The 24,655-nt window shown below is 39.7% G+C and overlaps 2 protein-coding genes across 7 annotated transcripts in view; both read right to left on the bottom strand.

Moving 5' to 3' along the window:
* Positions 1 to 1,025, bottom strand: part of gtf2ird1 (GTF2I repeat domain containing 1) — a 39,686-nt gene extending 38,661 nt beyond the window's left edge. For 2 of the 4 annotated variants that reach the window (XM_048189573.1, XM_048189572.1), the window contains exon 1: positions 603 to 1,025. The gene's annotated coding sequence lies outside the window, so the exon portion shown is untranslated. The remainder of the gene's footprint in view (positions 1 to 602) is intronic. The other 2 variants (XM_048189569.1, XM_048189574.1) reach the window with 1 other exon arrangement.
* Positions 1,026 to 4,269: 3,244 nt separating this feature from the next.
* clip2 (CAP-GLY domain containing linker protein 2) overlaps positions 4,270 to 24,655 on the bottom strand; it is a 54,845-nt gene continuing 34,459 nt past the window's right edge. The window contains exons 5-17 of one of the 3 annotated variants that reach the window (XM_048189566.1): positions 21,112 to 21,325; positions 20,736 to 20,933; positions 20,484 to 20,587; positions 19,235 to 19,295; positions 18,628 to 18,732; positions 13,256 to 14,221; positions 12,759 to 12,816; positions 12,035 to 12,118; positions 11,729 to 11,885; positions 10,937 to 11,096; positions 10,251 to 10,439; positions 10,019 to 10,081; positions 4,270 to 5,906 (exon numbers count right to left, since the gene is read on the bottom strand). In XM_048189566.1, the coding sequence (XP_048045523.1) occupies positions 5,895 to 5,906; positions 10,019 to 10,081; positions 10,251 to 10,439; positions 10,937 to 11,096; positions 11,729 to 11,885; positions 12,035 to 12,118; positions 12,759 to 12,816; positions 13,256 to 14,221; positions 18,628 to 18,732; positions 19,235 to 19,295; positions 20,484 to 20,587; positions 20,736 to 20,933; positions 21,112 to 21,325 (2,371 nt within the window). In that variant the 3' untranslated portion in view covers positions 4,270 to 5,894. Of the gene's footprint in view, positions 5,907 to 10,018; positions 10,082 to 10,250; positions 10,440 to 10,936; positions 11,097 to 11,728; positions 11,886 to 12,034; positions 12,119 to 12,758; positions 12,817 to 13,255; positions 14,222 to 15,804; positions 15,850 to 18,627; positions 18,733 to 19,234; positions 19,296 to 20,483; positions 20,588 to 20,735; positions 20,934 to 21,111; positions 21,326 to 24,655 lie in introns of all 3 variants that reach the window. The other 2 variants (XM_048189567.1, XM_048189568.1) reach the window with 2 other exon arrangements.

The raw sequence follows: 24,655 nt of genomic DNA, 5'->3' as shown, positions 1-24,655 counted from the left end.
ACACATTCAGTTATGCATAATCCACTAAAGCAGTCTTCATAGTAGACACAGATTAGCAACAATTGATAGGTGGATTTGACATTGTAAACATGACCTTCTCAGGTCGAAAAACGCGTCCGTGACCACGCCAATGACGGCGATTTTAATCAGACTGTACGAAATAAACACGACCGACTATAATTTATCACCCTCCCAACAATGCAACTGCTCTATTTCAGCAACTTGCTAGCACTCAAATTGTGTTGCCATTTTTACAAGACAAATAATACAGCAGAATTGCGACTACTGTTAGACAAAAACGCGGAACGCAAAAGAGTTTATTTGTTCATCTCATCTACAGCGTTTTATAACGCGTGTTACTTTCATAAAAGCGTATAAAACATCGCGTTGAGTGTCATACATTCGCGTGCAGAGCGTTAGCATGATAGCCAGTGTGCTAACACTCCTAGCCATCCTCCTCCCCCTAAATTATAATCTGTAATTTCACTTTTTCAACATCCATAAAAAGTCACGTGTTCAAGAACGATGCTCGTAAATGTTTTTTCACATATACACACACAGAATTAGCTATAATCCCTAGCAATTTCCCCGTGTTTAATTACCTTATGTTGTCAATCCCGGATAGGTTTATTCTCCGTTTAATCCAACAGTGAGCGCTGAATTCCCATCTAAAGAAAGGCGATAGCGACTTTGTTAAATGTCATAATCTCGAATGGTTTGTAGTCTGTTGAAATGCAATCGACGTGATTTATTTGATCAATATGTCCCGTTTTCTTTCTGTTTTCTTTAACAGAGGAGTGTGTCCCCTTTCCCCTTTCTTTGTTCTGTAATCCAGTAAAATTGAAAGTCATTCGCCTCCGCTAATCCCAGCCCAACTCAACAACAGCATCTATTGGCTGTCATTTACATACAGGATTAAAGAACCGCTGGACCAGCACTCGCCGACACTCACAGGACTAACTCTTTTGACATTGTGACTGTAACATGTCTATATTTCTCTCTTCCCCTCGCCACAGCCCCCATGTTATTGTTGCTTTATTTTAAGATGAACTAGACCGTTGCAAATAACCGCAAACGGGTTGACCAACAACTGTACACCGTTTAATACACACGAGTTTTGGAATAAAACACCGGTTTCATGAAAAAGTAAATACATTTCTGATCATAAGATGAGGATAATGCAATGTGAAAAACCCTGATGCCCTCAAATGCCCTGTGCAATGAATCTTTAATATAATGAATATCTGACATTTTGACTAATAACTGATTTATATAGCTTAGAGAGAATATAAATTAATGTACACAGTAGAATTATACTTGTTAAACTTGGCATTTGTGTATTTATTTGATTTTTAATTATATCATGTAATAAAAAATAATGCAAAAGTTCTAGTAAAATTACTCATAAGTCTCTTTACTGGAACCCTATTATATTTGTTCTTGAATACTGAATATTATTTTCAGTCTTTTTAAAAACTAATATATATATATATATATATATATATATATATATATATATATATATATATATATATACACATACACACACACAATAAAATTACACGTGCTAAACTTGCCATTTGTGTATTTATTTACTCTTTAATTATAGCATATAATAAAAAATAATGCATAGCCTATTATAAACCTCAGTATAAGTTCTAGTAAAATTACTCAGTACCAAACCCTATTATATTTGTTCTTGCCTTTTTTTTTGCACTAAAACTATCTGGGTTACAGAGTTTATAAATTAAATTGCAGGGTAACACTTTTCATTTATAGTTTCATTTAGTTAACACTGAATAAACAATACATAGCATTTATTAATCTTAGTTAATGTTACTATCAGCATTTACTAATACATTTTTAAGCATTTCAATTCACATTTGTAAGTAACATTAACAAAAGTTAATAAATGTGTTTATTATAAATGTATTGCTGATTGTTAGTTCATGTTAATGCATTAACCAATGTTGGCAAATTAGACTTTATTGTAAAGTATTTCCAATCGCAGAGACTCCAAATCCCAAACACTCACATTTATCTGACACTAGGTGGCGCTATAAGAATACTTACATTTTTTGGCAATAATTTTGGAACTGTATCAAAAATTCTCTTAATGTCTAAGTCAAGACAAACAAAACATATGTCTCAGATTTAGTTTTGATCTATAAAATAGCAACAACAACAACGAAAGAAGTTATTTCTAAGAATTCAACCAATTTAATTTCTGGGTGTGGCCACTGTGACGTTCACAAAGTGCAAACTTAAAACTACCTATAGTGACCAAATTTCTACCAGTCAGGATCCAAAACATTTTTACATTTTACAACATTGATTTTAACTTTTAAAATTACAGTGGGCCTACATTTAAAATTAAAAAATACTGTAACAATACTGTAACATTTTTGAAATTATCATAATGTAACTTTTTTATATTGACCTTTACATTTTCAATGTAGTATTAATGTAGGCCTAATAATTATTCATTTTGTATAATAGTTCTTAAAGTCCAGCATGTGACACAGGATATTAAGGCAGCATGATGCATCTGTGATGACAAACTGCTGTCCAACAACAAAGACTGGAGAGGCACAGAGGAACAGCCCTCGCAGTTTGGCCGACTCAAAAAGGATTTTTTTAATCTTATGGCTCCCCCTAACGGCGTAGTGTTGTAATACGTTTATCTCTCACCTCTGTCATTCTGTATTGGCTGGTCCAGAATCGCTGTTGAAAATCATGTTCTTGCTTGCAGATATGTAGGCCTATGTACAGATCGACCTGGTGCCCATAAGTACTTTTTGCTCTCCGGATATTGCCTTACAATACACAGGCCAAACAGACTTGAAAAATAAAGTATTTTTTTTTTTACTCTTGCTAGTTTAATTTGTTCGCTAACAATGTCAAACAGTATATAATTGTCATAAATCAATTTTCTTTTCTTTTTTTTTTTTTTTTTTTTTTTTTTTTTGCATGTGAGCTTGATTCAAGTTGACACAAAATAATGCTCAGAAGTGATATTTCATATTCCAAAATATCCTGGAATATAATTTGTAGCTATTCTTGAATAGATAAATGACCATATAGGCTACCTTTATTTGGTTGAGAATATTTTTTTTTCAGTTTTTGTGATACATTTATTTTCTTAAGTCTTGGCAGTAATCATGAATTCTGACCTGCATAATGTTGCAGTTCCTCCTGGAATAATGATTTTCTTCTGCAAGGTTTTTATTGGGGGCCAAGCCTCTACTGGTCAGGATTGCCTGTTGCTGTGATGCAATTTTTGCATGTTATGTCAAGATAAATACAGGTCCATTTTACTGCCACTGGGATGAAAATATCATGTTTGCACCCCTTACTTTGTTTAGTGGCGCTGACATTTCTCTCTTTATAAATAATGGTTTTATAGACCTTATTCACAGCAGCGCCATCTTTGACGAGAATTTTTATCGGGAATGAAAGCGAGGATGTGAGGGATAGACATACATCTCTTCGGTGGGTTGTAGTGTACTGCTATTTATGACGAAACACTGCAAAAATATCTTTCCAAGTAATTCCAGTAGACAAAAAAAAAAAAAAAACTCCAGACAACATGAGCTGTGGAAAATTATAATTGATCTAGGAGCTTTTTACAGTGGATGCCATCGAAAACACGGCAAGTCTATCCCTCACAGCCTCGCTTTCATACCTTGTCATGGCGATATTATGTGACTATTATAGTTAAACTTACACTGGCCTTGTCAAGCTCAATATTTCAGCTCGGTTATAGGAAAAAGCAAAAGGTTTTTTATGCAGATTTTTAAAAAATATTGAGGATGAATAATGTGGTATAGGCCTAGATATGCTTCTCTGACCTTAAATCATGTGATGTCCAGTCCAACCCCTGAAACAATTCACTAGTAGATGCTATACAAAGTACTAGAACTACTGGCACCTCTGAAGGCTGTACATTTAGGATTAGGAGTAACATTTTAAAAATCAGCCATTGAAAGCTCCATATTTGTTGGCCACTAACTTGAATATTGCTGCATCGCAGTTTGGTGGAAAAAAAGATTTCTCGAAAGTGCAATAGTAACCTATTCATAAATGCTAAATTAAAAAGTATGACATTTTTTAGCTACAAATATCACCATTTCCAGGGAATGCCTGATAAATTTTCTTTCATATAGTGTATATGGTATATAGTGGTGACTTGGAAAGTGCTTATATACAAACCCTTCCATTATGAAAATGAAAGGAACCCATTTGTTACAAATAATACACTACAAAGTGTCTCTTTTGTTAATGTTTAATAACTGATTCTTGGGATCCATTACAGCATGTGGTGAGTGAAATGTTTCCCAACAGATAAAAGGCATTTTTATTGAATCCAACTGCAATCCAAAGCAATTTTAACTGCAAAACTTGGGGCCAGCCCTATCATTTTCCCTATTCTTTTTGAAAACAAATGCTTTCTTGGTTCTAATGACAATCACATCAGTATAAAGTTGCTTTATGAACAAACTTGGCCAAATTGCACTGTTTCATCCACATGATTTTTCAAAGGAGAGAATAAATTCTGGAATACCATTGATCAGACACTGATTTATGAGATTGCAGTTATAGTTTGTACTGTTTTAACATCAGGTTTGTTTTAGTTCATAAATATAAAGATCTGTTTGAAACAAACAGAAATCTGATCAGAGAGAACAGTCTTTTTTGTTATTTTAAGGGGAGGCACTACATGTGATTTTACTTAAAAAAAAATATTAAATAACTTTTTTGTCAAAAGGTTGCTTACGTCAAATATTAAATAAAGATGTGTGTGCATGTAAATAAACATGCTTCTTGCCCTTTTATAAAGATGAAAATAGCTAAATGTATTTTGAGTGGTGAAACATGGGATTGTTGTATTTGCTATATGAGTAAAATGTCAGTTCAATGAAAAATGATTAAATTCTGCCAAAATGGTCACTTATGCATGTAGTACCTCCCTTTAAGATATTCCAATCACATCTCACCACCAGCTGAAGTAAAAGACAAGCCAATGAAATGATTCAGCAAATGATTCAAAACAAGAAAAGAAAGCTGTTGTTTCATTGTTCATTTGAATTGAACTACAGGTTGGGATTGTCTGCTATTATTTTATAATATTACAAAGGTATGCACTAATATTGACTGAAACTGCAATACTGGTTCTTGAAGCTTTACGGTGCACCTTAACTTGCTAATTCTGTTGAACATGGTTGCTGAATACTGTAAAATTCATACATTAAAATTTAAGTCTCGAAAAAAATAAAAATCAACACAAGAATGAGCAGGTATGGAATAAGGGATCCTGTCTGTTTTATTTACTTGTTTGCTACAGAATCTAGTGACCAATGACCAGTCCAAGTCCTTCAAACCTTGTGCTGAGAGTTGGCCAGTTTATCTCTTTGAATATACCATTTTAAAAAAAGGTGAAAAGCAAAGAAATGGCAAATAAATTAAACAGTATAAATTGAGGCCAAAAATGTTTTCTAAACTGCAACTGGTTACAACCAACTGGGAGTATAGCAGGGTATTGTTTTTTTTTTTGTTTTTTTCCGAGGATTCAAGTATCCTGACCAACGCTCTCGTTTAAGTCAGACATCATTGTCCATCTCGGAGGTAGTCTACAGGATCCGTTTGTCCTTGTTGTACCATTGACCTTAAAAACCACTTCCATTATGTCTTTAATAGCATCTCAGATTATTTTAGATATTCTTCAATTTGTGGTTTCTGTTTGTTCATTTATAAAGTCGTTGTTTTGGTGTTAACTGTAAACCGAAAATAAGATGTCCAGTGAAGCATTAGTCCAAAGGTCTAGGCATCCAATTGACGTCTTTCCATTTCACCTCCATTCTTCCCTAAACATCCAAGAACTGTTTTAGCCCTCATCAGTGTTCTTCCTAGAAAGAGAAATAGAGTTTAGGATAATATGCAAATATTAGGATTCTCCATTATTATTTGAACAGAGTAAGATCTATTAATTGTTGCTAGTTTAAAAGCTATCCAGTTGATTTCAGTTTGTATGCTTTGAGCTGTTTACGTAGTAGGTGGACTCAGCAATTAGTGAGGTTATTAATTACTCAACTCATGTCATTCCAAACCTGTAAAACTTCAGAACACAAATGAAGATCTTTTTGATGAAATCTGAGAGATTTCTGCCCCTCCATATACAGCTACGCAACTGACACTTTGACGCTTCATAAAGAGAACGTAAAACTAATCCATATGAATTGAGCAGTTTAGTCCAAATATTCTTTACATATCTACAATCCATTTCTGAACTTTTTGAAGCATCAAAGTGGTAGTTGCGTAGCTGTCAATGGAAGGATAGAAAGCTCTCGGATTTCATCAAAAAGATCTTCATTTGTGTTCCGAAGATGAATGAAAGATTACAGGTTTGGAACAGCATTAAGGCAGGAACACACCAAGCCGACGGAGATGAACTAGTGCCGATGAAAGCAGACTGTGGGGTTGGCTCATGTCGGCAGCGTCTGGGTCCAAAGTTGCCCTGACACACCAAACCGACGCTTGACAGCGGACGGCCAAGTAGCACGTCCGTTCTGCACCTGTGTAAGATGAAATGCCTTTCCGTACCAGCAGGTGGCAGTAGCTGAACAGCCAATCAGAATGATCAGATGGCCCGACGAACCGACAAGCTCCGACGCCAATTCAACATGTGGAATCGGCCAAAAAAAAGCTGACAAGGACCAACTTCAGCCGACGGTGCGGAACACACTGAGAAAACTTAGTCGGCCGACGAACAAAAACTGCCCGACGGCCAACCGTCGGCTTGGTGTGTTCCTGCCTTTAGGGTGAGTAATTAATGACAGAATTTTTGGGTTAACTAACCCTTTAATTAGCAAACATTACTGTAGCAGCAGCCCTTGTATGTAGCCCCCCTCTGGTGAAGACCAATTTGGCTAAAGACCAACTTGGTAAAGACCTGTACCTGTACAAGTCCACCAAGCAAGGACACCAACAAGGCACAACATGCTGAACTAAGTATCCCTTTATTTTCTCCCTTTCTACTTTCCCTTGTCACACTAAACTGCCATCAGTTTATCTCTGTTTTCCATGCCAGACAGAAGTATAAGCATGTCCTCACATAGAAGTACACACCAAAGCACCTACGGTCCCTTGCCATCTCCTCTCCTCAGCCTGTCACCCTCTCGGTCTGACTGTGGAACTGTCAGGCGGCTGTCAACAAAGCTGAATTCATTTCTGCCTTTGCCAGTCAGCCAAAACTTAATGTTCTGGCCTTGACTGAAACATGGATGTCAGCAGACAACTCTGTTACTCCTTCAGCCCACTCTACCGACTTCACTTTCACTTCCACCCCTCATCCAACAGGGAGGGGTGGGGGGGCATGTCTACTCATTTCCAACACCTGGAAATTCACTCCTCTCTCATCCTGCAATTACATTTCTTTGGAATATCATGAAATCACTGTTATTAAAGCTTAACTTCATCTTGTTGTCATCTACTGCACACCTTCCTGGAAGAGCTTTTCCGGAGGATGTCATGCCTCTGGTAGTTCTTGGTGACTTCAACATCCACCTAGACAATCACCTTTCAATGTAACCTCCGCTCTCTCCTATATGATTTTCTTCAGTGGTCTCTTCATTACTCAACCACTCCCCCATCCACTTCTCTTCTCTGGATGTCAACAAAGCAACAGATACTCTATTGGTGCTTTTCCACTGCATGGTACGGCACGGTACGGCTCGCTTAAATAGTACCACCTTGGTGGAGGTTCCAAGCGTGCCGTACTGATACTAAATGTGACATGTAATCACTGCAGATCACTGACTGGTCAGAGAGAATCATCACTACCAGCGTCATTGGATTTGAAACATGAGACACCAAACCCACAAACCCAAATTAAATAGTCGGCAACAGCCACCGCAGAATAATTTTTTCGCACAACTTTTTTTAAACGACTTGCTGTCAAACAAGTTGGTGAGTTGAGGTGCGGATCCACGCGAGAGGTGGCACAACTATATGATCAGTCTATAATCCCACCCACTTTGAAGAGGTGGAAAAGCAAACCGAAAGTAAAGGGAGCCGAGCCGTACCGAGCCAAGCAGAGTTGTACCATGCAGTGGAAAAGCACAATATGTTCCAACTTGATAATATCTCTTCTCTCACCTCCAGGCCAGCATGTGTGACACCATCCAGTCCCTGGTTCACAGAGCTGCTGAGAGGAAATGGTGCAAAACTAAAGACCCAGTTGACCTTAGCAAGTATCATTCTCTCCTATCCTCTTCCTCCATTACTGACTCTGTTGCCAAGGTCTCTTACTATCAAAACAAAATTAGCAACAACTCCGACACCCTGAAACTATTCACAACACAATCCTTTCTACTTTGTCGCCATCCAACTCCTCCCACCTCTTCTCTGACTGCTGATAACTTTGCCAGCTATTTCACTGAAAAGGTGGCAACCATCAGCAACCAGTTCTCTGCACCACTTAACCACAGCCAATCTCCACCCACACACATCCCGCTCTTCTCTTCCTTCTCTCCCCTCACAGAGATCGAGGTCTCCAAAGTACTCTGTGCCAGCTGTCCTACAACCTGTCCCTGTGATCCAATCATTCTCCCACCTTCTACAGGAGATCTCACCATCCCACTCTAACTCACTATCAACAAATCCCTTATCACTACCAACAAATTTCCCACGGCATTTAAGCAGGTTCAGGTAACCTCACTGCTCAAAAAAAAAAAAAACACTCAATCCTACAGTAGTTGACAACTACAGTCTAGTCTATCTTCCTTGTCTGTCAAAAACTTTTGAAAGAGTTGTGTTCAATCAGCTTTTTAACTTTTATCTTACAAAACGACCAACTTGACAACCAGTACGGCTTAAAAAGCTGAAAATCTACGGCTGGCAAGAGCAAACTCCAAATCATCTGTCCTTATTCTACTAGACCTGCCAGCTGCCTTTGACACTGTAAATCACCAGATCCTTCTGTCCACCCTTTCAGACTTGGGCAGCACAGGTACTTTGGTGGCTTCATTCTTACCTCATAGGCATCTTTCAAGGTTTTAAGGAGGGGGGGTATCTGAGTCACATTAGTTAATCATTGTGGTGCCTCAAGGTTCAATACTCGCTCCTCTTCTTTTCTCCATATATACAACTTCATTGGGAATTATCATAACGGCACATGGTTTCTCCTACCACTGCTTTACAGATGATACACTGTCCTAGCTCATATCTCTGCTTGTCTTTAAGACACTTCTGCCTGGGTGAAGTGTCATCTCCAGCTCAACCTTGCAAAGATGGAGCTCCTTGTTATTCCTGCAGACCTGTCAGTTTGCAACAATATCACTGTGCAACTGGGGTCTACAACCAGGACAGCAAGGAACCTGGGGGTTGTGTTTGATGACCAACTGAGTTTTTCCACCCATATTTCAACAACGGCCTGGTCTTGCAGGTTCGCACTTTATTCCATCAGGAAAATCAGACCTTTCCTGTTCCAGAGGTATGCCACACAACTTCTTGTCCAAGCTCTTGTCCTTTAAAGACTGGATTACTGCAGCACTTTAATGGCAGCCTATGCAGATTATTCAGAATGCTTCAGTCAGCCAAAGAGAATCCATGTCACACCCCTTTTGATCGCTCCTGATCTTGCTCCCAGTTGCATCTAGAATCAAATTTAAGGTTGACGCTGGCTTTTAGGACTGCAAGGACTTTCACCCTCTCTGTTCTTCGCTGGTGGAATGAGCTGCCAATCTCTAACCAAATTTCTAAGACAATCATATCTTTCAAGAAGCAGCTGAAGACACACCACTGCTGCAAGCACTTAACCATCACATACCCTTAAACCAATTCACTTACAAACACAAATTTCTCCTCTTTTCTAGCTTGCTTCCTAATCTAGTTGTCAAATATAACTGGCATTGTATATTCTGAATATTGTTGGCTCCTTGACAAATTGCTTTTGTTCCTCTCTTGTAAGTCACTTTGGATAAAAACATCTGCTAAATGCATAAATGTAAATCAAATTAACCTCTTGTGTAAAGGAAGTGTCTTCTTGGTGAATTCCATTTGCAGAATTTGCACTAGCATGTGCCTGTGAAGATGAAGAAAGAGTGAAATAAACCATTTAAATATTGTATTATACAGTATACACTGTTGGACATTGCTAGTGTACAAATTATAAATAGGGCCAAAACTGCCCATAGTTAAAGAAATACCAAGAAGCAATAGCAGGTTGAGGTGCTAACTGTCTGCATGTTTACCTGGTTCTTGTCCGGGCGGGTACGCATGGCCTGCACTAGCTGGTCCACGTGTTGGTTGTGTTCCAGCGCATTCCTCAGGGCATCCTCTGTGCTCAGCAGCCTTTGACGCAGACGGGCCACTTCTGTGTCTGAAGCAGATGGGTCCATCATAGAGTATCGACGGTGGTCTGGAGATGACCTCTCACAACTCTGATATAAGGAAATTGTAAAAATTAAAAGGGATGAACAAAATATCAGCGAACATATCGGTGCAAGTTAAAAAAGTGAGGTGCAAAAACTAGTGATGGTAAAGATGCTTACATTATTACAAAAACTACTTCAAATATCATCAAATGCTGTTCTTTTTAACTCTCTATTTATCAAATAATCCTGAAACTGTTCTATGGTTTCCACAAAAATATTAAGCAGTCGACTGCGATAACAATTAGACATGTTTCTTGAGGATCAAATCAGCATATTAGAATGATTTCTGGCAGATCATGTGACACTGAAGACAGGAGTGATGGCTGCTGAAAATTCAGCTTTGCTGTCACAAGAATTTTAAAATATATTAAAATAGAAAACAGGTTTAAATTGTTAAATTTTAAAAATCTTAAATTTTAATTTAAAAGTGTCACTGACATAAGATGTTTGCCATAAAACATCGACAACATCTGCAGTCGCAGGTTTCTGCCCATGTGTCTCACCAGCAGCAAAAGTTTCTCCCGCAGGGTTTTAATGTCATCCTGCAGTTTCTGCTCCTTCATCCTCCACTCTGCCCTGTGGACTTCACGGCTAATGTCCCAATCCACTCCTGCAGAGTGGCGCGGAGATTCCAGCAATAACACCCGAAGCTCATTCAGGCTTCTGATACACATTTCCATATACACACACAGAGAGAAAAAGACACCATTTAGGTCAATAATTTTGCCCCTCGAAAACCAAATTGAATTTTCATTTTTGGCCAAATATTTTGGTTGTTGTTGCATCACTAGTAATTGGGGATCTGCCTGTGTCTGCCATTCATACAAAGTATTTGATTAGTAATAAAATTACTGAAAGCAATGTCTGTACATATTTTTTAGTTCTCCATGCAGAGTTCTATGAGGGCAGAGAATAAACCCCTGACAAGATATTCACTGTCAGCATGTAGTATTGACTGAAAAGGCTAAATGATGTTTAGGTCACCGTTTTAATCAACATAATTGTCTTCATTAACTTAAATTGCTCTTGAGTGGATTACAATCAGCAATGGTAGATGAGTAACCATTTATCCTAGTGTAATGGGAAGCAATACAATCCAGATGATGGTTCTCCATGACAGGGATAAAACATAATTTCAAGTACATACTAGTTTCAAGTGTACAAGTGTAAAAAAAGACTATCAAAGAATATTATCTGAGACAATAACTTTCCAGGTGGCTCCTGTTGTCATTACTATCTCAAGCGGTTAAAACCTCACCCATAATAAATCGCAAAGTCCATGTTATGCTCCTTACCTCTCTTTCTTCAGAAGCTCCTGGCTAATAATCACCAGCTGGCCTGATGCATCATGGGATTTCTTGGTCATGGACTCCAGCTCCGCCTCCAAACGCGTCTTCTCCCTAAAGAATCCTTCTGCCGCCTTCTCTCCTAAACGAACCTTTTCCTCCAAAGCTACAAGCAAGATGCAGTTGATTTTGTTAGAAAGTGAACAATACATCACTAGCATCACCCTATGTTATGTTATATACTGTAGCTCTCTTTGTTGTTTTATAAAAACAGAATGAGAATGACAAATGTCACTCTTTAAATGTGATAATTACCAGTTATTTGGGTCTTTAGGGCATCTACTTGGGTTGTTAGAGTAGATACTTCTTTTTCTCTTTTTGTGAGTTTCTCCAGAGTTTCTAATAGAAAGTATGAAGTTATAAACTCAGGCATAGAGAACATCTTTCACATTCTGAAATGTCTGAAAAGGTTTTTGATTACGATTTTGATTATGACAGAAACTACAGTACAATTACAGTTTAAAATAAAAATAAAACATTATACCAGAAGTATACCACTGTCAACACTAATGTTCAGAAGTTTGGATTTTTTTTTTACTTTTCGAAAGAAATGTATACGTTTATTCAGCAACGATGCAATAAAGTGATCAAAAAGTGAGAGTAAAGACATTTATAATGTTATAAAACATTATGTATTATGTCTTATGTATTATATAACTTTTGAAATTTCTATTCATCAAATACGAAAGAAATGTATCATGGTTTCCATAACAATATTAAGCAGCACAACTTTGATAATAGGAAATGTTTCTTAAGCAGCATCATGGATCATGTGACACTGAAATATAAAATATATTAAAATTGAAAACTTATTTTAAATTGTGAATATTTTTCACAATATTACTGTTTTTACTGTATTTTTGCTCAAATAAATGCAGTCATCTGATCATTCTAACCAACCTCAAACTTTTGAACAGTTGTGTACAGTACATAAGTTACAAGATACAACATAATAATTTGTCATAACTTGTACACTTACCTTCCATATTCTGTTTCAGTTTAATCTTTTCTTCAGAGTTGTCATTATTTTCGATCATCTGGATGTAGAGAAAATGTCAAAATATTTAAGTGAACCCCAGTCAACAATTCTCAAAGTTTGAACAGGATTGATTTTGGAATTGTTGTTATAATTTGGATCTAATATGACAGGATTTCAATGGGATCTCATAAGGATCATCTAAGTATCAAATAATCTCCTACTGGATCCTAATGGAAATTTCATACTATTTTTTGAGGATTTCAGTTTTTCCAGTAAGATCTTGATTCTTATTCATCCCATTAGGATCCTTTTAGACTAATTGCAAATATTTGCTATCAAATTCCACTTGTAGCCTTGTATATAATGGAACTTTGAGTAATCTACAAAATAACCCAGATAACATTAACTTCAACTCTACACATTTTTAGATATCAAGAATTGTAAAAAAAAAAAAAAAAAAAAAAAAAAATATATATACTGTCCCAGAGGTCACTAACATTAACATCCTGGGTGGTGTGATCTGCCTCCACAGCTTGCAGTCGGTTCTCACTGACCCTCAGCTTCTCCTGCAGAGAGAGGATCTCTGCTCGGCTCTGAGCTTCAGCCTTCTGCAGGGCTTCATAATCTACCATCTTCTTCTCAGCCAGCTCCAGCTGCTCTTTGAGAAGTAGGGTGGCATTTTCATGCTCTTCATGGGACTTATCCAGCTCGCTGATCCTCAGCTCAGCCCTTTGGAGCTTCTCTAAAACCTCTTTGAGCTCCAGAGTATGCTGGTTGCTCTTGGTTTCCACCTGGATCTTCCAGTTCTGCTCGCTCTCCTCTAGCTGGTCCCTCAGATCCTGAAGTCGGGCACGTAGGTCTTCACGCTCTTTGGCCATCACAGCAGCATCAATCTCATGCTTGGCCTTCAAGTTCTCCAACTCCAGTTGCTGCTCCATCTTTAGGCTCTCCAGAGCTGCTCTCATCTCAGGTGTGGTTCCTTCACCCTCTCCTCCGCTGCTCTCACTGGCCCCACGACTGCCCGTTAATGAGGCTTTTAGTTCCTCTAGAGCACGGTGATGGTCTCCAACCAAAGCGTCAAGCTTGGCTTTCCAGCTGTCCATCATCTCCATGTTTTCACGAGTGGCCTGCTGAAGTCTTTGCTTCAGGTCGGAGATCTCTTGACCCTGACGTTCTGTGGTGGCTTTAAGGCGCTCAACTTCTTTCTGGCTGGTGCTCAGGGATGCCTCGTACCTCTCGCGCAGCTGGCTGCTCTCTTCGCGGCGTTCGCGGCCTGCAGAGAGAAGCTGTTCTCGCAAGACCAGAGTCTCGGAGATTACGCCTGGCCCACTGTCTCCAGCATCTGTGCCTGGGCCAGAGGAGCTCCTCTGAACCCGAACCTGGAGCTCCTCGACCTCAGCCTTGCGCAGAGCCAGTTCCTCTTCCAGCTGCATAACCCGACTCTTCTCCTCAACTGTAGTTTGCTAGAGGACAGAGAGAGGATCATAAATCTTGCATCTTCCACCGTTTATTTGCCGGAACCTCCAGTTCTTCTGCTCAGGGGCAACTCTCAAAAGATTTAAGACCTTTGACCTCAGTCTTAGGTTTTAATTAGTGATTCTAAACAGAGTGAAGTGTTTTGTTATTATTACATCTAATGGAAAAATCCTATTAATGACAAAATGGTGATGAAAATAACAATATAAAACAACTAAACTAGGGATGCACAGTATATACTGGGAACTGTATTAGCCAATATGGAGTAAACCTGTACAGGTCCTAAAAAAAAAAAAAAGACGAAATTATAATATTTAGGGTCATTAAAATTGTATGCACTCTGACATGATTAGAATGACACTTCATTAAAATACAAAATACTTCCATGATGCAGAGTTACAAATGAACTTTACAATTTAAATTGTAAAATTTAAATTATTATAAATTATTTTGAGATTTTTTAATTATAGTAGACTACTGAGAACTGTTTATAATAATAATAATAATAATAATAATAATAATAATAATAATAATAATTAAACATTATTATTATTATATTAGAAGCTGATAGTATGAGTGCCTTACATCATAATCTTTAATTATTATTCATATATATATATATATATATATATATATATATATATATATATATATATATATATATATATATATATATATATATATATATATATATATACACACACACACACACACACACACATCTATATATATATAGATAGATAGATGGATAGATAGATAGATTTTTTGCATTATAGTCATGAGATTTTTTGAATTACAGTAGACTAGTGAGAAATATTGTTTATAATATTATAATAATAATAACATTTTTATTTTTTTATTTTTATACTGGAAGCAGATAATACAATCGAGTATTTTTCAAATTAAAAAAAAAAAAAAGTTAAAAAAAGGCCATTATATTAGCTATCTGTAAACCCAATGTTTATATATTGTGCATCCCTAAATAAACATTTGAATGAAAAATCTTAGAGAGTTGCCCACTAGAGATTTGCAACCGGAAGGCACTACAGGCATGAGAACCAAACAAAGCATTTTGCTTGGCCTGCAAACATTTCAGTGAATGACCATTTCTTGAAAAATGGCTCTTGCATGTGCAAAAAAGCAGATATAGTGCAACCTAAGAAACTACACCAGCATTCCTGTGGAATTCAAGCCCAAGCAAGCCTTCCTCAATCGGTCCATCAAGAAGAAGCCAGGCAAATATGAAATGGCACAGCACACAGCAAGTCCAAAGGAACACAGGCAATTACTACTATGATTCAGAAGAAAATATATTTCAAAATGTTTTTCATTTCATAGGAGCACACCAAATATTAATGTTAGTCATTTTGGAGTCATCTGAAAATTTGATAGTTCCAAGGAAAATATCATTAGAGGTTATCAGAGATCAGATAATACTACAAGAGTTCATAGATGAAGTCTCAAACCACAAGAGAGAAGTGAGAGGAGCACACATCTAAATATAAAGTTCATCATTAAAGTAGAAGGTCACTCTGAAAACCACACAGTGTGTTTACTCCCTTTATATCACCTTGACACTCAGCCTCATGGGTGCTGGCTGGAACCTGCCTCTGACCTGTTGATAAATGTGAAATCCTGTTGATTAGAGTGCCTATACTGTGCTGGATTCACTCACCATTATTTACAATGACAGCCAAAATGAGACTTTTACATTTACTGAAGTAAATGTGTGTGGTCCTTCCCCACACAAAACTTCCACACCACAATGCTCGAATTTTGTTAGTGGTTGTCAGGGTGTTGCTAGGGTGTCACAGGTGGTTCCTAGGATTGCTAGATGTGTTTCTGTGTGTTTACTAGAGCATTGGTAGGTGGTTGATAAGGTATTCTGGGTGTATGCAAGGGCATTGCTAGCCACTTAATATGGTGTTTAGGATGTTGTGGTTGTTAACTAGGACGTTACTAGGTGGTTGCTAGAACATTTCTAGGTATTTAGGGTGGTCACAAGGGCATTATTAGGCAGTTGCTAGGGTATGCTTGGTGGTTACTACAGCACTGCTACAAGGTTGTTAGCGGGTTCTGGGTGTTCGCTAGGCATTGGTTGGTGGCTGTTAGGGTTTTTGTTTGGAATCTAGTTGTGAGGGTGTTCTGGGCATTTTCTAAGATGTTGCTAGGGTATTCTGGATGGACAATAAGGTGCTGTTAGAGTGTTTCCCTATGGCATTTCTTGGGTTTTCTGGGTAGTTGCTAGGGCATTGATAGACTGTTGTGAGGGTCTTCTGGATGTTTGCAAGGGCATTGCTAGTCAGTTGCTAGGGTGTTTAGAATGTTCTAGTTGGTCAGCTAGGCAGCTACTAAGGTGTTTTGGCTGTTCACTAGTTTATTACTAGGGTGTCCTGGGTGGTAACTAGGGTGTTGTTAAGGTGTTGATCATGGTCCTTAGCACATTTCTTGGTTTTTCTGTGTGGTCGCTAGAGCATTGATGGATAGCTGAGAAGTTGTTCTGGGTGTTTGCAAGAGCATTGTTAGTTGGTTGCTAGGGTGTGTTTTAGTTTGTAGCTAGGCCATTGCTAGGCAGTTGTAAGGGTGTTTTGGGTGTTTTCTCTGGCGTTCTGTGTGCTTGGATGTGGCTAGGTAGGTGCTAAGGTGTTTTGGGTGTTCACTAGGTTCTTATTACTGTTTTAAGTGGACACTAGGGCGCTGATAGGGAGTTTTGGGTGGTCACAAGGGTGCTGTTAGGGTATTGGTAGTGGTCACTAGGGTGTGAGGGTTTCTGGGTGTTTACTATGGTGTTCTGTGTGCTTGCTTGGATGTAGCTAGGTAGTGGCTAAGGTATTTTGGGTGATCACTAGGTTCTTACTAGGGTCTTCTGAGTGGTTAAGCATTGCTAAAGTGTACTGGATGGTCACTGGGGTTCTGTTAGGGTGTTGGTAGTAGTCACTAGGTCATTTCTTGGGATTTTTGGGTGGTCAATAGGGTATTGCTATGCAGTTGTGAGGGTTTCTGGGTGTTTACTATGGTGTTCTGTGTGCTTGCTTGGATGCAGCTAGGTAGTTGATAAGGTGTTTTGGGTGTTCACTAGAGTGTTTTGAGTGGTCACTATGGTGCTGCTAGGGAGTTCTGGGTGGTCACTAGGGTGCTGTTTTGGGTGTAGATAGTGGTCACTAGGGCATTACTAGTGTTCTGTTAGGGTATTGGTAGTAGTCATTAGGGCATTTCTGGGTGGTCACTGGGGCATTGCTATGCAGTTGTGAGAGTTTCTGGGTGTTTTCTATGGTGTTCTGTGTGCTTGGATGTAGCTAGGTAGTTGCTAAGGTGTTTTGGGTGATCACAAGGTTCTTACTAGTTTGTTCTGATTGGTTACTAAGCATTGCTAGAGTGTTCTAGATGGTCACTAGGGTTCTGTTAGGGTGTTGGTAGTGGTCACTGGGGTGTTAGCAGGGTTCTGTTAAGGTGTTGGTAATAGTAACTAGTTCATTTCTTGGGATTTCTGGGTGGTCACTAGGGCATTTCTAGGTTGTTCTGGGTGGTCACCAGGGTGTTGCTATAGTGGTTGGAGTTCAACCACACATCTCCAAGACATTCCTGTCTCCAGCACACAAGATAACATTGAAGCACAAATTGTGTGGGATGATTTATGTGCAAAATTTTTGGGCAGAAGAGGAATAATATCTATGACCAGTGATGCCTTAGCAACTACATCTAATTATAGAAAAATAAAGGCTACAAAACACAACGCCAATGTGTCAGAGGGAGTTTTATCACAACCCTTTCAGAGGCTGGAGGCTATGTTTCAGCATCTAAAAAATAATATGAACGTTGATGTGGGGAAATGAGATCACTGCAAAGATAACTTCTCAGCTCCACCGGAGGGTTTCAGGCAGATGCTTAGAGAATAAGAAAAAGACAGACATGAAAAAATATTTTGCAAATGAAAGGTGAAAGCAGTTGCTGGCTATCAGGAGCAGTGGTGCCCCACAAGAGACAGACAAAGATCTCCAACACTCATGACTTTGGGGTTTCACAGCATTGCAGTTTCTGATCAGAGCTAAATTCCAGTAAATTCCAATTCATTTGACAAATGTAAATGCAAATAAAAATGGGTGAGATTAAATTTGATCCAAATCTACCAAAGACTGAAATATCTGATCTTTTTCTGATCCACTTGCTTCGTTAAAATATATCTAATGAGTCGGACAAATTAACTTCAACAGCCCTAACAAACACGTCAGATCAAATAAGTATGTATATTAGAGGTTTTGGTGAATGATGGAGATCCCAGGCCTGGTCAATCAAGCACAAGCAGTGGAGGCCCATAGACATGGGCTCTAATAAAGGGGCAGAAACATGGCAATGGGAGAGATGGCTACAGTGTTTCCACTCCCTGCATGTTTACCATATTTTCCTCTAACTCTTTCTGAAGCCGCTCTGCTTTGGACTTTTCCAAATGCAGACACTGCTCGAGCTGCCGAATACGGGCATGCTCCAGTTTAGTCTGAGTCTAAAGAGAGAAAAAGAGGGGGGAAATGGAAAGACACGAGAGAAAGAGAAAAAAAGAAATACATAGGTAGCAGAGAAAAAGATTAACAGGTCTTAGCTATTCACCAATCACAATACCAAAGTGAGAAGAAGTTTAAAGGTAGAACAGAGTATGTTTTTATATTCAGCATGACAGTATAGGGCTGGATGGAAGAACATATATTTAATCTGATATTTAAACAGATTTTAGTCAGAGTGGACACCACATTTAATTTTTCACATGAAAATATGACTGTAAAAGTACTGTCATAAGGTTATAGATCATGTCTAATATTCATAACATGATTTTTGAGGACTGAAAATATTTGAAAAGACATTTTAAATGTTTTATCAATTATATAATTCGGTAATAGCATCGATTTTCTTTTTTCTGTTTTCTTAACAGAAATCTTCCAATTAAAAAAAAAAAAAAAAAAAAAATACACAGCATCTTCCAGTAAACTAGTAGTAAAAATGGCAGATACCTCCAGGTCTCCTTTGGTAATGGACTCTTCCTCAACTCTGAACTGAAGATCTTCCACCTTCCTGTCATAACACATAATAACCACCAGGTGTCAGGGAATTCTTCACTTATTTTTTTTGTTTCACTGGCAGATAAAGCAGTATTGGACTTTATGCTGACACCTATAGGTGTGAATGTAGCATCACACCAACACAAAAGTATTTGATTAAAAAAAAACATTGTAGAAATACACTATTTGCAGGTGTATTTATCACCGATGACAAGGATATATTTTTTGTGAAGAGTAGGCTAAGATGTATCAGCGTAAGGTAAGTTGTGTCTCCCCAGTAATCTACCTAATGGAGCACAATTATATATCTCATCATATACTGCTGGCTGTAATTAAGAGAACATGAGAAAAATGATTAGCATTTTTTGTCCTACAACATTTTTTTTTGCATGCCAAATTAAACTTTCTGTTAAACTTTATTACCAATGTATAAAACCAAGTAAAAATTAATGGATAATCTTTAGCCAAACCATTAGATGAAGAATTTTTCCCAAAACTGTGGGGTGAGGACAGGAAATACTCAATCACTCCGAATATTACACCTTTTCCTGGCTGTTTATGTTCAGAATGATAGATTTTTTTTTCTTTTTTCTGTTATTGCCATTAGGTTTTTTTTTTTCCAAATTTATATTTATTTTAAACGTAGTCTCAAATAGTGCCAATATTTCTGCTACAATTATGACAAAGCTGCTTGTTTTTAATCTTTTTTTTTTTTTTATATAAAGAAACAACAGTTATTTGGGGGTGGGGGGGGGGGTTATATGATTTCTTCATGTTATGTTTTTTTTTTTTTTTTTTTTTACATTTTAAAGTTGAATTAATTAAGACCATTTCATTTTAAGAATAATATTATCAATATTAATTGTATAAATAATAATATATTTCCCCTTAGAAGTTTGCTGAGGCCCCTGGTCGAGAACCATTGATACAGATGCTTTCTTCAAATTTCAGAGGGTGGCATCCTGAAATGACTGTTATTTCTCTTTGTCTAGAGGACATCTTAAGTAAGAAGAGTCCCAGCTTACCCCACCCTCATCTGCTTTTCAGCACCTTTTTATGTGTTTTTATTAAAAAACTGAATTCTTAGTGGACCATTAACCGAAGAAAAATGACACAATAACACTAGGTTGATAACGACAGCAAATGTCAGGATACAACTATACAATGTATGTGAGGATACAATGTTCAAAAAAACCTCTACCTTCTCTCTTCTTCAAGCTGATTGGCCAGCTCCATTTTGTCTTTCTGGGTGCTTGCCAGCAGGGCTCGGACTTGCTGTAGGTTGCTCTCGGTCTCTGTTGCATACTGAATGAGATAAGAAAAAAAAGGTCATTTGTTCTTCAGAAATTCATTTGAATATGGTGTTAAATGGAGTGGATAAGTTTGTATTTGTGCGTAAATGTAGTAAATTAAACGCTCATATAAGTGTTGTGTTTATATGTGCGAGTCACACCTGCAGATGTCGGGCCTTCAGCGCCGCCAGCTCTTTCTCCACCTCGCAGATATGGCTGGTTGCCTTGGCGACCTCGGCCCGCTCTAGGTCTCTCTCAGCCAAGAGCTGCTCTATGTGCTGCTGTTTCTCCTTCAGGGCCTCCTGCAGAGCCGTGGTCCCAGAGATCTTCCGGGCGTACCTTGATGAAGTCTCTGTCAACTGCAAGGATTTCATATTAAATAGTAAAATGGTTTTTATCAAGAAATAAAAATGCATTATATTACCCCAGGATAAAAATAAAGTGATAAAACACATTATGACAGTGGCATCAGGAAGCAATGCAGCAAAATGTCAACATTAGACATGTGATTTGCAATGGCATTTTAAAGTGTCTTACCAGGCCAGTGCGGCTGGGTCGGCCCCCCACGCTGGAGGCCACGGAGCTGACAGAGCTGATGGAGGAGCTGGAGGGGCTGTGAGCCAGAGACGACACACCCATTGCCATACGCTTGCTCTTCTTAGCTTTAGCTGGACTGGTGGAAGGGAAGCCGATCCGAATCACCTTGTGGATCGGAGCAAAGAGGCCAAACTTGGGTGGGCACTGAAAATATCTAAGGAGAGACAGAGAGAATAAGCACATGATGCAGTATATTCAAGGGTAGCATATAGAGCATTAAAAAACACTCTGAGCAGATAGTTATCTGTATGATTTTCCCCTATCGAAACCTTAGAATTACAACATATACACAAGGGGTATTATTAGGGATGCACCAAAATTTTGGCCGGCGAAAATTATTTTCAGGATTTTGTCCGAAAGAGAAAAATGGACAAAAATATGAGCCAAAAATATATGCCGCCCTGCCTCTCAGTGTTCAACGCTCAAGTTTCCGCTCCCCGCTATGCTCTGCTCACATGCTCGGATAATAATCCAAATAAATCAAAAAATAAATCTGTTAAATCTGATTCTGTTGCATAGAACTGAATAAAGAATAACATATTAATTATCTTAATATTAATATATTTTCTGTCCAATTTTAATGTTACTTTCAATAAAAGTGTGGTTCCCTTTCGATACTTCACTCGTACTGCGTATGGGGAAAGGTCTCCTTTTTCCCTGTTACTGAAGCCTTTTTCAATAACGCAGTGTAACTGCATCGTCATTGGTTCACTCATAGACAAGTTGTTGAACCAATGACGGCGCGGCATAGCTGCGCGGCCTATGGCGACAAAGCCCGTGAATATTCCCGCCGAAATGGGCGGGGTAGCTATATAAGCAGGCGCTTCGCCATAGGATTTCAGTTCTCTCTCCTTCAGCGACGACTTCATATCGCTCTTCGCTGATCTCCGGCTGAAGCCTTCGCCGCTTGGAAGAAGCTCGCCTGGGAGAAGTTCTCGCCGCCGTCGAAGAGGCTCCCGCAGCGGACTGAGCTGAGACCGCCGAACGAAGACAGCGCCGGCGCCCTCGCAGACTGCCGCTTCGAGTGCCGCTCTCGAGCCGCCCGCTTCCCGCTTCCGGCCGCCTCTCAGCGCGTCTCCTGCTGCCATCCGGCGCCGTTTAAAGAGCTTTTCCCGCGGCTTAACGCCGCTTTCTAAGAGCTTCCCAGCGGCTCTCGCTGCTCTAAAAGAGCTACAATCGCCGTTTTCACGGCGACGGCGTTACCTCAATGCCGCGCCACAGCTGTGGCACATGCAGAGCCTCGCTCCACGGATCTTCGCTCTCTAGCAGCTGTTCGCCGCCCTCGTGCCGCCTTCAGCATCTGAGAGCATTCAGCTTATTCCCTGCCGTCTTCCATCAGGTGAGTACAGAGCTTATTTTTCTACTTTCTCGCTGGCGTTTGCTTTAAATGCCGTCTCCGAACGCGTCATTCGCCGGGTCCTCCCCCGCAAACCGCGTTCGTTGAGGATGCGAGCTCTCGCTCTCTCAGCTGAATTTGACATGATGCTCTCCCCTGACTTAGGCCAGACTCATGATACATTTTCTATCTGAGTGAGTTTATTTCTCCTTATCTCTATGTGCGGTCCCTCCCGCGCGAGCTGCGTTAATTCAGAAATATGACATGTCTTTCTTCCCTAGCTTGGGTGAGAAACATGTTATATGCTTAATTTAATGGAGCATCTTTCTGCTGTTTGCACTGAGTCTTCTCTATGCATTGTTCGCCGGTTCTGCCCGCGAGCCGCATTTGAGAAATATAACATGTCGCTCTCCCCCCCTCTTGGGTGACACCCATGTTATAAACAGTCAGTTAATATAGCAGATTTTTGCAGAAGTTAACTGAATCTCTCAGCTGAATTTGACATGATGCTCTTGACTTCGGCGAGACTCATGATACATTTTCTATTTTCTATAGTGTATTTTTCCTTATCTCAATGCGCGTTGCTCGCCGGTTCCGCCCCGCAAGCCGCGTCGATTGAGAAATATGACGTGACGTTCTCCCCCGACTCGGGCGAGAAACATGTTTTTATACTGTATTAATGGAGCTGATTCTGCTGTTTGCGCTGAGTTTCTCTATGCATTGCTTGCCGGTTCCGCCCCGCAAGCCGCATTCATTGAGAAATATAACATGTCGCTCTCCCCCTGTCTCGGGTGAGACATATGTTATATATATATGTATATATTTCAGTTGATACAGCGTATTTCTGCCGAGTTTGCTGAATTTCTCAGCACGTTGCTTGCCGGTTCTGCCCTGCAAACTGCGTCCTTTGAGAAATATAACGACACTCTCACCTGTCTTAGGTGAGACCTATGTTATTTATATTCAGCATATCAGTTGATGTAGCATATTTATTCCAGTCTCTCTGCGTGTCGTTTGCCGGCCCTGCCCCTGCAAGCCACGTTCATGAGGATGTATGCGCTCACTGAAAGCGAGCTCAATGCTCACTTGTGCTCGGTGGAACTAACATGCTCATTATGCTGGACCTCTGTTCATGTGACTTGCTGGCTCTGCCCTGCAAGCCATGTTCATTGAGGTAGAGCGGTCTCACTTCCGACACTGCTCGGTGGAATATATCTTGATGCTCTCCCCTGACTCAGGTGGGACATGTATATTTTTCCAAGAAGCATATATCTGTTTACTGAGTTTCTCAGCGTGTCGTTTGCCGGTTTCACCCCGCAAGCCACGTTCATGAGGATGCGTGAGCATTTCTAAAAACTAGCCGGTGTGCAGGCCCCCCTTCCAGCGGCCCGCCAACCGGCGCCATTCAACCCCTTGTCACGCGGGCCTGGCAGGCCATCCCCGGAGTATCAAGTGGGTTCTGGGATAATATCTCAAGGCTACTCGCTCCAGTTTGCTCGCAGACCCCCGCGTTTTTGCGGGGTGCTTCCCACTTCAGTAAACACGGACGACGCTCACGTCCTCCGAGCCGAAGTGATGTCTCTGTTCGAGAAGGGGCCTATAGAAATGGTCTCCCCTCAGAGAGCGATTTGCAGCCATTACTTCCTCATTCCCTAGAGTGATGGTGGTCTCAGACCCATCTTAGATCTCAGACTGCTGAACCTTTCCCTCATGAGATGGAAGTTCAAGATGTTAACGCTGAAGCAGATCCTCGCGCAGGTTTGCCCCGGGGACTGGTTCTGCTTGCTGGACCTGAAAAATGCATACTTTCACATCCAGATAGCCCCCCATCTCAGGCGATTCCTGAGATTCGCATTCGAAGGTGTGGCTTGCCAATATATGGTCCTTCCATTCGGGCTGTCCCTAGCTCCTCGCACTTTTACCAAGTGCATGAACGTGGCGCTTTCCCCACTGAGACAGTTGGGAATCCGGGTTCTCAATTATCTCGACGACTGGCTCATCCTAGCCCAGTCACGAGCCGAGCTGGAGCATCACTGCTCCCCAGCTAACGTATAATGTTCCTGGGTGCAGTCTTTGACTCAGCCCGTATGACGGCTGTAGTATCGCTAGAGCGCGCTCTGGCCATTCAGCAGCTTGCGGCATCGGTCA

Source organism: Megalobrama amblycephala, linkage group LG4 (assembly GCF_018812025.1).
Source record: "Megalobrama amblycephala isolate DHTTF-2021 linkage group LG4, ASM1881202v1, whole genome shotgun sequence".
In the NCBI taxonomy this organism is placed as follows: Eukaryota; Metazoa; Chordata; class Actinopteri; order Cypriniformes; family Xenocyprididae; genus Megalobrama; species Megalobrama amblycephala.
Note: the sequence above shows the minus strand (reverse complement) of the source record. Positions and strands in the feature narration are given on the sequence as shown.